The sequence below is a fragment of the Garra rufa genome, chromosome 8 (assembly GCF_049309525.1).
Source record: "Garra rufa chromosome 8, GarRuf1.0, whole genome shotgun sequence".
Lineage (NCBI taxonomy): Eukaryota > Metazoa > Chordata > Actinopteri > Cypriniformes > Cyprinidae > Garra > Garra rufa.
In genome coordinates this window covers 26,365,589-26,380,376 of record NC_133368.1, presented here as the reverse complement: position 1 = coordinate 26,380,376, position 14,788 = coordinate 26,365,589, and the positions used below count along the sequence as shown (strand labels likewise).

General features: G+C 33.6%; 1 protein-coding gene across 1 annotated transcript in view; it reads right to left on the bottom strand.

Annotated features, from left to right (window-relative positions):
* The window catches only part of gtdc1 (glycosyltransferase-like domain containing 1), a 46,374-nt gene extending 32,187 nt beyond the window's left edge, over positions 1-14,187 (bottom strand). The window contains exons 1-3 of the mRNA XM_073845665.1: positions 11,764-14,187; positions 6,239-6,406; positions 3,893-4,066 (exon numbers count right to left, since the gene is read on the bottom strand). Coding sequence (XP_073701766.1) covers positions 3,893-4,066; positions 6,239-6,406; positions 11,764-11,942 — 521 coding nt within the window. The 5' untranslated portion in view covers positions 11,943-14,187. The remainder of the gene's footprint in view (positions 1-3,892; positions 4,067-6,238; positions 6,407-11,763) is intronic.
* Positions 14,188-14,788: the final 601 nt, after the last annotated feature.

Here is a 14,788-nt window from a genome sequence, read left to right as displayed (position 1 = left end):
CGTCACACAAACAAAGGACCAACGGGAGCCCACCTGTGAGATATTTCAAATCAAATACTCAGTTTCTTCTCTTGTTTGTCTCTGGGAATATTTTTAAATTCTTAAAAGGCTTGGACAAAGTTGGTTGCTGAGAAAAGAACCCAGGGCATGTTGACGGATGGCCGGCCATGCATATAATCGTTTCCTTACACTCTGTGAGTTTGCTTTGGAAGGGGCGAATTACCATCTGAAAATGAGCTGAGAAACACTGTAGGCGAGAGCCCTGCGTCATCAGTGTCAGCTTACTTACAGCGTCTCTTACCCATGATACAGACACACACACTCGCAAACATGCACACACACTAGTGTGGACCAACATTACTAATGTCGTCTTAACCCACATTTTACACACAGGGCAAATTTGTCATCCAACCAAGCGTAGGGGCACATCCATCCCCTCATAGAAACTAAACACACAACAAACAACAAAAGCGCAGACACACAAACACTAAAAGACAGAGGGAGGAATTCAGTAATAGTGTCTACTGATTTTGTTGGGTGTTTTTGCACATGATATTTATTGTCTGATTCATCAAAGAGATCATGCAAATTAGGTAATGGCACAAAAGTGCCCACCAATCTGTGCTGAACTGAATTTGAAGACAACTTCTGATATTTCTTTTCAATTAAATAGCATAATATCATTATTTGGAGCATGGGCAATTTTGTGAGAGGGTGATCTGTATTTAGCACCTGGTTAGAGAATAAAACAGGTTAGTAAGATTAATGTCATTCAACTATTTCCATCAATACAGTGCTGGTTTACATTTCTAAAGCAACTGCAAGTATTTTCTGTAACATAGTCTTTACTATCACTTTTTATCCATTTAACACATCTTCGTCACAAAGAAACTTTTGTGAAAAGGTTCTTCAGATGTTGAAGGTTCTTAATGGAACCATTTAGACAAAAAAGGTTCTTTTACGGCATCGTGAAGCACCTTTATTTTTAAGAGTTTTAGTGATGAGCTTGCTCTAGTCTTCAGTGTTACACAATCATTCAGAATTCATTCTAATATGCTGATTTATTATTTTTTTTGTAATCTGTGATACTTTTTGTAGGATTTCTTGATAAATATATAGTTAAAAAGAACAGGATTTATTCAAAATAAATCTTCTCTAACAATATAAGTCTTTACTATCACTTTTTATCCATGTAACACATCCTTGCTGAATAAATGTGATCACCTCTTTTAAAAAACAATTATTTGGAGCAGGCCAATTTTGTGAAAAATGTGCATACATAGTCAAGATATACTGTATTTAGCACCTGGTTAGAGAATAAAACAGGTTAGTTAGACTAATGGCATTCAACTATTTGCATCAATACAGTGCTAGTTTACATTTCTAACAAAACTGCATGTATTTTTTGTAACATAAAATGCAGAGCTGTTATCAATAGGTGCATTTCAAAAAGACACCGCAAAGTGTATGCAGCTGTTTTAGTGATGAAGAACACCGTAACGTGACCTCAGTGGTATACGCTTGTCTGGCTCTTCTTAATCACGAAAAACAAACTTGAAAACACAAAGCGGCTGGATATTTCTTTTAAGTGTGCATTAAAAATCTTGATTTTGTCAACCAAGAATCTACTGACTAATGCAAAAAAAAAAAAAAAAAAAAACATGGATCAGAAGGATAATGGAAAACATGCTTCTCTCAGACCTGGAGATAAACATTTTAGATTTACAGATCGAAAGAACAAAGAGAAGAGCTATAAATAATGGACAGCAAACATATTAAATAGAAAGATATACTGTTAATATGTTACAAGACACTTGTAACAAAAGTTTGGGATGAGCAAAATTTGTAATGTTTTTGATGAGTCTCTTATGCTTATCAAGGCTGTATTTATTTGATCAAAAATACAGAAAAATGTTGTAAAATATTTCTGCAGTTTCTAATATTGGTTTCCCATTTTAATATACTTTAAAATATAATTTATTTCTGTGACGCAGCGCTGAATTTTCATCAGCCATTACTCCAGTCTTCAGTGTCACATGATTCTTCAGAAAATCATAATTTGCTAATATGCTAATTTATTAATATTTTTTTGGAACCTGTGATCCTTTTTTTTTAGGATTCCTTGATATATAACATCATTTATTCCAAAGAAATCTTTTCTAACAATATAAGTCTTTACTTTAAATTTTTATCCATTTAACATATCCTTGCTCAATAAATGCATTAATTTCTTTTAAAAAAGTAAGAAAACAATTACTGACCCCAAATTTTAAATAGTGTATACTGTAACACAAATTTTCTATTTTGAATAAACACTGTTCTTTTTAACTTTTTATTTATTAAAGAATTCTAAAAAAAAAAAAAAAGTATCAAAAATATTAAACTGTTACCAACACTGACAATAAATCAGCATATTAAAATGATTTCTAAAGGATCATGTGACACTTAAGATGGGAGTAATGATGCTAAAAATTCAGCTTTGCTTCACAGGAATAAATTATTTTTTACATATATTAAATTAGAAAACAGTTATTTTAAATTCCAATAATATTTCACTTTTTTCCTGTATTTTTGATCAAATAAATCCAGCCTTGACGAGCAAAAGAAACTTCTTAAAAAAAAAAAACATTAAAAATCTATATAATTTAAGCATGATATAATGTTTGCACCATGAAAGCTATGACTAATTTTGCAACCATTCCACAACCTTTCACATTTTTCTAATTCAATAGCGACGCGCACATCAAAATGACAAAGACTGCTTTACAGCTGAGGGAGGATGTGAAATGGTATGCACTACATGCTTACAGTCTCTCTAATCTTTAAACCAGCACACATAAGCCAGCCCAAGAATGCCTTGAATCAAAATGAATTAACAATATTGTTCCACTCGTTTCGGGTCCTGCTTGCTGTTCATTAGGAATCTAATAAGAAGCAGGCCCCTCCGTGGAGTCGCTTCTAGCCGACTTATTCTTGACATTGCTTTGGAACGGGGCGATGAAAAAAGCACCACCCATGCTTGCTGATCCAAGACGACAGTTCGAGAGGCAAATTCTGAAGCCAATCTAGACTGCGCAAGTCAAAACGAAGTACACAGCACAGTGAGATTTTAAAGCTGCAGGGGGGGAAAAAAAAGTAGCAGTGTGTTCAGAGACCTAACCAAAAAAAGTAAAAATCAATTCTGGAACCGACGACTGAGACCACAAAGACATCAAGCATGTCTGAGTGTACCGCATTTTAGTTGATTTTGTCCTCTAATCAAGCAATTTTAAGCTGAGATTTTATTTTAAATGGCAAAAATGCTATTTATGTCATGATGACTGACTAAAATGCAATGCATAATTAATGGTCACAGCATGAATAGTCAGTATATTGTAGATACAGTTTCTTGCATCCAAATGAGCAAAGGTTTCTGAAAATGATTTCAGAAACATGGTGGATTTTAATAACCTGGGCAATAAAACTCTATTTGGATTTGATTAGCTGACATTCAAGGCAGATGACATGTCCTGAGTAAAAATCCTCACTAATTTTCATACTGCATCATCGCTTGCTCAGCCACCCAAAAATCAAACACAAATATCTACATCATCTACGACTATAAAACAAAGAAATCGCTTCCTGTTCCAGTGGGCATGTTGTATATGAGTGCATGTGTGCGCCCCGAGCACAAGCACGTATCTGTAGCCGGAGCGTGTCAAGTGATCCACACAGGATATTAAAGCTGTCTATTCTAATCACTTTCTTACACAACTTTGCCCACTCGCCATTAACCACGCTTGCATACGCGATCAGCTTTTGGGGGCGGATTAAGAGTGAACTCGCTAGCACGTTTTTTAATCAGCGAAGGAGTGATCCCTAGAAGTCTGGGGTGAGGGATAAAAGGACAGACCTTGTGACATCGGGAAAGCGAATCGGGAAGTGGAGGACGCGGCACTTGGGCCGAATGAGCCGGTCCAGATCTTTGGGCCGATGGTCAGGCATGGTCTTCATGAAGGTCGAGATGGATGAGAGGAAGGACTCCATGTTGAACGTAGAATTGAACACCACCACATCCGCAACCAGGCTGGGAAAACATTGACATTTCAAATGACGAAGAAAGAAATAAACCGACAAACAAAGCCACAAAATGTCAAACTGTCACAATAACGCTCCTTAATTAATTCTCAGAAATGAGCATTATTAAAAACAAGCATATGTTTTGAAAGGCGAACTTGACTCGCATATGAAAAGCCGCGCTTAGCAGACGTCTACAGTAACTAGTCACTTTAAATATCTAATACATGTTGATTAGAATCCGCAGACACAAACACACCATGTTTTCAAATGGCACACTGATTAACCCCAATTGCCAGAATCAATCACTGCATTGCGCTCAATTAGAGAGTGAATTAGAGGAGCCGAGCGCTTTTTTGTGTCACTGTTCTGCCACGTTAATAAAGTTGAGCAAGCAAAAGGCCTTTGAATTATTGACATGATACTCTGACAGACAACAATCACAATGTATTCCAATTAGAGCTCTTAAAACCCTTTCTTTCAAGCATCAAGATTGATTATGACATTAGGCTTTAAAACAGCGAGTTCTTAAGAATTAGAGCGCCATTATACGATCCCATAATTAACCAATCACATCATGCCAAGTAACGCGCATGATAAAGTATTCTGTCTCAGACACACTGTCTCTCTTGTGAACTAAAATTCAGTCTGGTGCAGAAATGGTACTTGTTATACACAGACTGTACTGACATATTAACATACGTTAAGACTAAATATTTCTGAAAATCAAAACCTGGGAAATTTCTAATTCAGCCATTGATATACAATTTATATTTCTAATGTTATTCGATATGAATTAAAAAGTCCTCCTTTTTTAAATGATAGTTAACAAAATCAGAAATGTAAATTTAGTTTGTGTATTATTTTGGTTATGTATATGATTAATGTAGTAACGTTATGAAGTATTACATACTATAACATACTTTGATTATACTTGATACTATTTAGTCAACAATGCACACTTACATTGCTGTTAAAAAATTGTTTTTAATATAATTTTCTTATGCTCATCGAGACTTTACTCGATTAAAAATACAGAAAAAAAACAGAAATATTATGAAATATTATTACAGATTATAATAATGGGTTTCTATTTTAATATATTTTAAAATATAATTTATTCCTGTAATGCAAAGCTGAATTTTCATTTCATTACACCAGTCTTCAGTGTCGCATGATCCTTCAGAAAGCATTTTAATATGCTGATTTATTACTTTTATTACTTTTTTGCGACACGTGATACTATTTTCAGGATTCTTTGATGAATAAAAGTGAAAAAGAACAGCATTTATTTAAAATATAAATCTTTTTAAGTCTTTGCTGTAACTTTTTTATCAATTTAACATATGCTTGCTGAATAAAATTATTAATTTCTTTCAAAAAAAGAAAGAATAAAGATTTAAAATGGTACCTTACTTACCATTTTCAAAAAGGTAGCTTATTTTGTTTTAAATAACAATGTCCTTTTTAACCATTTATTTTAATGCCGGGCAAAGGATTAATAGCGATTAATCACATCCAAAATAAAAGTTTGTTTACACAATGTACTGTGTATTTTTATTATGTATATATAAATACACACACATACAGTATATAATTTAAAAATACTTACATGTATATTTTTATTCATATAATTAATATTATATATAAATATGTTTAAAATATAAACATTATTTTTTTATTTAAATTATTTTTCTTAAATGTATCCATGCATGTGTGTATTTATATATACAACAATATACAAAAACTTTTATTTTGGATGCAATTATTTGCAATAAAGCTTTTGCTTATTTATGTATGTATTTCTTAATTTATTAAAGAATCCTAAATAAAGTATCACAGGTTCCAACAAAATATTATAATATTATCAACACTGATAATAAATATATTAACATAGAACACAGTTATTTTACATTGAAATAACATTCCACAATATTACTATTTTTCTGAATTCTTGATCAAATGCAGCCTTTTGAGCATAAGAAACTTCTTTAAAAAACATTAAAAATCTTACTGATCCTAAACTTATGAACCATAAAATTACTTAAACTAAAATTACACACTGTGTGTGATGATTTTATTTAACAAGCATGTGTAATATCCAGTATATTGGCTAAATCTGGTAATGCTAACATTTGTTTTTCTTTCACGGGAACTTCAGACTATCAGACTCTGCTGTTACCATGAGAGGATCTGGTTGTAGCCATATTGGAAGTCTCTTTCTTGGCTCTTGCGAACTGGATAAACCAGCTGGTTCTCATGGAAGTAGAGGACCTTCTTAAGACAGGCGAGATCAGGCCGCAGGGCTACAAGTTCAGCAAGACTGAGTACGGAGCTGGTGAACAAAATCCTGCGAGACAGAGAAAGGAAAAAAACAGATAAAAGAAGGAACCATTAGTTTGCTGGCAGCAACAGCGTTACTTGAATGTCAATGATCCCTCACAGACCCAAGCACTGATATTCACTGTAACAAAAAATAGATATATTTGAAGAAGCCTTTTCTGCTTATCACGGCTGTGTTTATTTGATTAAAAATACAGACAAAAATTGTTATATTGTGAAATATTATTGCAATTTAAAATAGTGGTTTTCTATTTTATTCTATTTTAAAATAGAATTTATTTCTGTGATGCAAAGCTGAATTTTCAGCATCATTACTTCAGTGTGAAATGATCCTTCAGAAATCATTCTAGTATTCTGATTTATTATCAATGTTGGAAACAGTTGTGCTGCTTAATATTTTTCTGAAACGTGATTCTTTTTTCAAGATTCTTTGCTGAATAAAGCAATAAAAAAACAGCATTTATTTCAAATAGAAAACTTTTTAACAATATACACTACCGTTCAAAGTTTGTGGTCAGTAAGAAAAGTCTCTTTCTTTCTTTGAAATAAATTCATATTTTTTTATTCAGCAAGGATGTGTTAAATTGATAAAAAAAATGATAGTAAAGACTTACATTGTTAGAAAAGATTTCTATTTTGAATAAATGCTGTTCTTTTTAACTTTTTATTCACCAATGAATCCTAAAAAAGTATCACAGGTTCCAAAAAAATATTAAGCAGCACAACTGTTTCTAGCATTGATAAAAAAACAGCATATTAGAATGATTTTCTGAAGGATCATGTGACACTAAATAGTGAATTAATGATGCTGAAAATGTATATTAAAATATAAATGTTATTTTACATTATAATATTTCACAATTTTTTTTTTGTATTTTTGATCAAATAAACACAGCCTTGATGAGCATAAGAAACTGTATTACTGTTGATTCTACTGTCCCATTTGCTCAGTTTAGTGTGTCCTTAATAAATGTATTAATTTCTTTCAAAACAAAAATCATACTGACCCAAACTTTTGAACAGTAGTGTATATACTATATATAATGAACAATGAAAAAGTTCTTTTTGAAATGCAAAATGCATAAAAACTGCAGCTGATGCCTGTGAGGGGTCTCAAATGACTTTAGAGTAAAAAATGAAATCCTAGATCTGCAAATGAAAAAATACATCATTTGAAACACAAGAGGACACAGAAATCTCTGCACATTGCATGCTGAGAGAAACATTATTGAGGTTAATGAACACTCCTTTAAGATGTTATATACACAAGTAGGGGACCATTGAAGATTTTACCCTTGTATGTGCTAAGAGCCATGGGACAAGGGCTTTGAAGTTCAGTTCTGGTCTCCCTAAATGAACCCAGCCCCCTCTTCTAAGCCCCCACCGCCTGTCAGTCTAACCCTGCAGCCCGCTCGCCAGTCTCTTTGATGTGGGGAGCCCGCGGCCTCGCGACCGTGACTCTGTCGCTGTCAGAAGTGTCCCTTTTATGCTAATCTACAACCAGCTCCCCCTAACCAATTCTTAATCTTAACTATACGGAAAACCAATCACACTGCTTTAAGATCAGCGTGAAGGGGCAACTTCTACCATCCCGTGCCCCCATAACTGCGTGGCAGGATTACGTCTCTATTCCTCAACTCCATCAGGACGAGCGCAGAACGGCACCTCCCAAAACCTCGCTCTCAAATCAAACCAGATGATAGAAGTTACTATTTTTAGTCTTGCTTTCCCGCTTGAAATTGTCAAGTGGAGTGCGTCCAAAACTAATGAAACAGGAAGGCTTACTTCGGCTCCCTTTGAACTGGAGGTGAGGACAGACACTCGAGTCAGATGCATCTTTTTAGGTCAGTCCGGTTGATGTGGTTGCTGATGCACGCAGGCAGACGGCAAACGGTATCGGTCGTATAAACCTTAATGAGCAATTTCAGGGCCTAAACTAAATCTGACTCAACACATTTCAATGCAAAGTGCTTAAAAAAATAGTCTCATCTCAACTGAATGCACTCGATAGATAAAATCTTCATCCAAGGTGTGTAAACAATCGTTGGCTTTCATTAAACTGTGACGTAACCGTAACTGTCGCCCACTGACTTTTTCCAGTGCAAACTATCAACCATAACCAAACCAGACATTTTGGCGTTGTGAGAACCTGTAAGATAAGAGACATAGTGGGTGGGCAAGCTGCTGTGTGCTGAGTCAGGTTTGTAACTGCATCATCAAAGGTGCCGATCTGGAAAAGCAAGCATTGCTTTTGGTGCACTATTGCTTTAGTATCTTTTCTTTATTACAGCACATATGGCAAGCATGAATGAAGTAGGAGATGAACCATTTTGCCCATCCCTATGCACTGAAGCGGAAGTATTTTCACAGTGCTGGACTGTCTCATAATGGCAAGTTGCAGATGGCCTGACAGTGGATATAGGTTTTGAAAGTGCATCCAGGTCAATTGACACGTGAAGGGTTATGACTGTGCATATTTGATACCTGACTTTGGGAATGAAACGTATGTTTTGACTTTTGCTTAACTTCGAGTGCAGTGAGATGAGATTGCAGCTGAAGGAATGCTCAGGGTTTCCCCCGCCCACCTGCGGTTTCTCCGTCCCTTAAAAGGAAGCAAGAAAGTCCCCAATCGGATCCTAGTCTCTAAACGTGTTTGTGTCCTTGTTTATGCTGTTTTAGAAACTCTTTTTGAACCAACACTTCAGAGTTCCACTTAGTGATATAAGGAAACAAGTGTATGACCTCTGCATGGAGTCCCCTAAGTGTGCAGACACAGTTAAGATATCTTTGTGAAATGAAAATATTCTGATTCTAGTAACAACAAGGTTTTGTTAGCATTAGTTAATGCATTAGATATCATGACCACAATTTTTTTTTTACATTTTAAGTTGTATAAATGAACATTAGCTGCATTTTAAACAAACATGAAATTATAAACAACAGAACAATATAGTATATTTAAAAATTAACAGTCATTTAGAACAATAAATGCTGATTAATACAAAAACATTCATTGTTAGATCATGATATCTGATGAACCAATGATAACAAATTGAAGTCTACTATAAAGTGCTACTCAAGTTTCCATGTTGAAGATAATACAAGCAACTATTATTATACTACTTTCATCTAGCTCAGCGTTGGTGTTCATCGAGTATTTAATCTGGAGGTCATATAGTGATTGATCAAACTGTGTACCCACATATACCAGTAACACCTTGACAATCTCGGATTTTGACTTTTAAGAATATCCTACTGTTTGGTGTAAAAATGTCAAACCACATTGCACAGTTGTTATAAATAGCTATAGATAGATTTCAGTAGAAAGTAGGCAAAACGGTTTAAATTCATAATGAACACCAGCAGTGCAACTAGAAAATTATCATTAGGTAGTAAAAAAAAAATCTTAGGTCTACATATATACCGTTGAGGTCAAAACTTTTCATACACCTTGGAGAATCTGCAAAATTGTAATTATTTTATCAAAATAAGAGGGATCATACAAAATGCATGATATTCTTTATTTAATACTGACCTGAATAAGATATTTCACATAAAAGATGTTTACATATAGTCCACAAAAGAAAATAATAGTTGAATTAATAAAAATGACCGTGTTCAAAAGTTTACATATGCTTGATTCTTAATACTGGGTTCTTACCTGAATGATCCACAGCTGTTTTTTGTTTAGTGATAGTTATTCATGAGCCCCTTGTTTGTCCTGAACAGTTCAACTGCCTGCTGTCCTTCAGAAAAATCTTTCGGGGCCCACACATTTTTCGTTTTTTAGCATTTTTGTGTATTTTAACCCTTTCCAACAATGACTGTATGATTTTGAGATCCATCTTTTCACACTGAGGACAACTGATGGACTCATATGCAACTATTACAGAAGGTTCAAACACTCACTGATGCTTCAGAAGAAAAACAATGCATTAAGAGCCAGGGGTGTAAACAGAACGAAGATGTATACATTTTTCTTATTTTGCCTAAATATCATATTATTTTCATTTAGTACTGCCTTTAAGAAAGTTCCAGGAGATAATTGCATGTTTCCCAGAAGACAAAATAAGTTAAAATCACCCTGATCAAATTCAAAAAGTGTTCACCCTACGAATGCATTTAAACCTTCTGTAATACTATGAGTCCCTCAGTAGTCCCTGGTATGAAAAAATGGATCTCAAAATCATACAGTCATCATTGGAAAGGGTTCAAATACACAAAAAATGCTGAAAACAAAATAATTTGTGGGACCTTAAGGATTTTTCTGAAGGACTCAAAAAAAAAAAAAAAAAAAAAAAGCTGTGGATCATCAGGTGTACGTAAATTTTTGAATGGGGTAATTTTGATAAATTCAACTATTATTTTCTCTTGCGGAGTATTCGTAAATGTCTTTTATGTGAATTATCTTATTCAGGTCAGTACTAAATAAAAATAAAATACCAAGCTTTTGTATGATCCCTCTTATTTTGGTAAAATAATTCACATTTTGCTGATTTCGAATGGTGTATGTAAACTTTTGACCTTAACTCATATATAATATCATATATAATAATAATAATAATAATAATAATAATAATATAATATACATATATACAAATTAAACTGTAAATTATTCTGTACATACTCTGTTTAATATTATATATAGCAACTCCACTGTACATACTGTGAGTTATAGCTGGATTTATCTGTATATAAACACTATATTCTCAAACTTCTGGTTAGATGCTAACTGCACTTTATTAGATCTGTACTTATACTCTGAATGTAACCTAATACCTATCCTGATTACATTTCTTAGAGAACCCCAATTTAAAAAAAAGGTATTAATTTAAATTGCACTATAATTTTTTGCTAAGGATGTGCAAGAAATGCAAAAATGTGTTAGATCCGGATATGACTTAAAATTCTAAAAGAAGTCTTCAGTAAGTATGTGCAAGTTCAAGTCTTGCTTCTGCAAGTTTGGTTATACATCAGAGCTGTATAGCAACAATATTGTCAGCCATGCTTTGCAGTAATGAGGAAACCACAGCTATGTGGCTTTAAAGTATGGGACTTGGGGGGGGGGGGGGTGACAAATGTTTGACGTATGAGGTAAAATAGAATTGAGTCAGTTAATGACCAATAATACTTCACCTGACAACATTTAAGGTCATGCAAACATCTCTTTGATCTTGTAAATAGCCGTAAACATTTATTTAATGCATTTATTTAATGAAATACATGTTTATGTCAAAAACTGTCCAAATGATTGTCTGCCAGTATACATATTTTAATATTTATCTTATATTTGTATATATCCTTCAGAAAAAATTATATATCAAATTAAAAACAACAACAACCAGAATGATGACCTATACTGACCTGTACGAGGAACTTGCTGGAACTGCTTGCATGAAGTACAGAGCAGAAGTTCTGGCCCTCCAGTGCCATTTCTTTGCAGGTAGAGTGAAACTTACACAGTCTTCAACACGTTCCTTGAGAAGATCAACCAGCTGTTTGTGGGAGCCGCCATAGAACGCCTCCAGCAAAAGCACACTCATGGATACAGGCCCAACCAAACCTGATATTTACTGTGAATGCACACAAAAAAACAGAAAAATCAATAAAACATCACATTTTAATGACTCACATAAAACAAAAAAAGACCGTAATAACCTATGATTAATAACCACATACTGAAGAGGGTGTTAATAATAATCGCACTGGCAAAATTCTCCCACATACAGTACTTTCCAAATCAACTAGAATTTCATCATATATGTGTCACAGTTAAGTCATAGCTAGAGTGCATAATGAGGTAAAAAACAACAAAAAAATACTTCAGCTGATCATTTGGAAATTTACCTCTCAATTCGATTGTTGTTTTGATAACGAAAAAGTCGAGAAACGAACAAAAAGCGACATTACTAATTTAACTCGCTACTCTTCAATAAAATAACAGCGACTCAGCCTTTTCCAAACTAGTGAAGGTTTTACAATATCAAGCACTTTTGTATTGAATCAAGTACACAGATATACTGTAGAATGAAAAAGCTCTTCCTCAAGTAGAATAGGGAAGTCTGATTCATTTTAGTAAATTGGTTCATTCAGACAGGAAAAAAAAAAAAAAAAGATAAATTCCTACCAAGCATTTTAGGGCTTCTTTTCAATAGCATAATATTTAGTTATGTTTTCGACTGTTGTATAAATCAGGGTGTTTTGTTTCTATGCGAGTGAGTCACTCATTCAGAAACCCCTTGATGTTTATGTGGCAAATAAATACAGCTAATTCGTGTAAATAAATTGCAATGTCTGTTATGCATACGTTTGCAGTTATGCATAGCTTGAATGTTGTGAATAGTTTTAAATACCTATACAAAATACCTTAGCTTGTAGCTAAATTCCACATTTTCAAAGTAGCTTGTCAAACACTTAGTGAATTAAGCAGATGCTCTGAGGTCGCACTCGAGACACTTCAAAATTACAATAAATTGTTTCTACGAATTCAAGTGGTATCTTGTTGTGGCCACTGACGATGTTTTTTTTCTTCATGTAAACAGCCATGTGATAAACACTGCTGAGCGCAGCATTTCATAGCAAGCAGAACTGTGAAAACGAATCAAAACTTTGCAACAGGGAACTGGAAATGTAACAACTTAAGTAGGTTTAAGCGTCTAACCTGAAAGGCTGGGGTTTTCCAATCGCTCGGATGTACTGAGTGGGATTTTCTCACACAGTGATTTACCTCTACCCTTTTACCTCAGAGCCTCCATTTTAGACAGGTAAGGCGTGAAAAGCATACGACCTCAAGATGGAGTGGAAAGTGAGGGGTTAATGTTGCTTCGTTCAGACCCCCACACAGTTCATGCGAAAGGGAAACCCCGCGGTGCCCGGCCTCAAGACTAAAAGCAGCACCATCATGACTGTCGATGGATGCTGAGTCATTGCTCAACTGCATTCAAAAGGCTCTGTGTAAGCTTTAACTCCTTTTAATCAATGGGATGCCATATAACAACACTATAACAGAAGAGTGGGGGATTCAATTTCTACCGATTTACACAAAATACCTTTGAAGGCGGCATGAAAGATTGCATTTACACGCCTAAGACTATTTTAAATAACAAGCTAACCTTTTGCCAAGTCATGACCACATAAAAATAATAAAAAACGTGCATAAATTGGCGTACTATGAAATTGAACTATTTATACTGGATATTACTCACATAAATACATTCATAAGAAGCCTGATTAAATGAATCTTCACTAACACTGAATGCAGATTAAACCTGTAAAATATGAAATCATAGAATATATATACACTATCGTTCAAAAGCTTGGGATCAGGAAGATTTTTTATGTTTTTCAAAGAAGTCTCTTATGCTTAGTTCTCTTTTTTCTATTTTAATATACTTTAAAATATAATTTATTTCTGTGATGCAAAGCTGAATTTTCATCTGCCTTTACTCTAGTCATCAGTGTCACATGATCCTTCAGAAATCTTTCTAATATGCTAATTTATTATTAGAATTATCAATGTTTGCAACAGTTGTGCTGCCAAATATTTTTTTGAAAAGTGTGATCATTTTTTCAGGATTCTTTGATGAATAAAAAGAAAGAACAGCATTTATTCAAAATAGAAATCTTTTCAAACAATGTCTTTACTATCACTTTTTTATATAAATTTAACACATCCTTGCTGAATAAAAGTATTAATTACTTTCAAACAACGAAAGAATAAAAATATACTGACCCCAAACTTTTGAGCAGTAGTGTGTATTGTTATAAAAGATTTCTTTGTTTAATAAAATGCTGTTCTCTTTAACGTTTTATTCATCAAAGAATCCTGAAAAAATTATCACACTTTTCAAAAAAAATATTTGGCAGCACGACTGCCAACATAGATAATAAATCAGCATATTAGAATGATTTCTGCAGAATCATGTGACACTGAAGACTGGAGTAATAATGCTGAAAATTCAGCTTTGCATCACAGGAATAAATTCTATTTGAATGTATAATAAAATAGAAAACATCTATTTTTTTGAAACTTTTGATACACACATACACATTTCTAGAAAAAATAATAATAATTTTACATAAAAAATAATTTTACTCAGAGGCCCAAAAGGAGCAAAAATATTTAATTAGGTACAGTTACTGATATTAATACGACCAAAAAGTTGCTCAATGAGATATTTATAATAGTACGTGCAGATTATACTAACTTAAAATACATACGAATATCAGTTTTCAGTTTTTATATATATATATATGTGACCCTGGACCACAAAACCAGTCATAAGGTTAAATTTTACAAAACTGAGATATATACATCATATGGAAGCTCGATAAATAAGCTTTCTATTGATGTATGGTTTGTAAGGATAGGACAATATTTGGCCGAGAT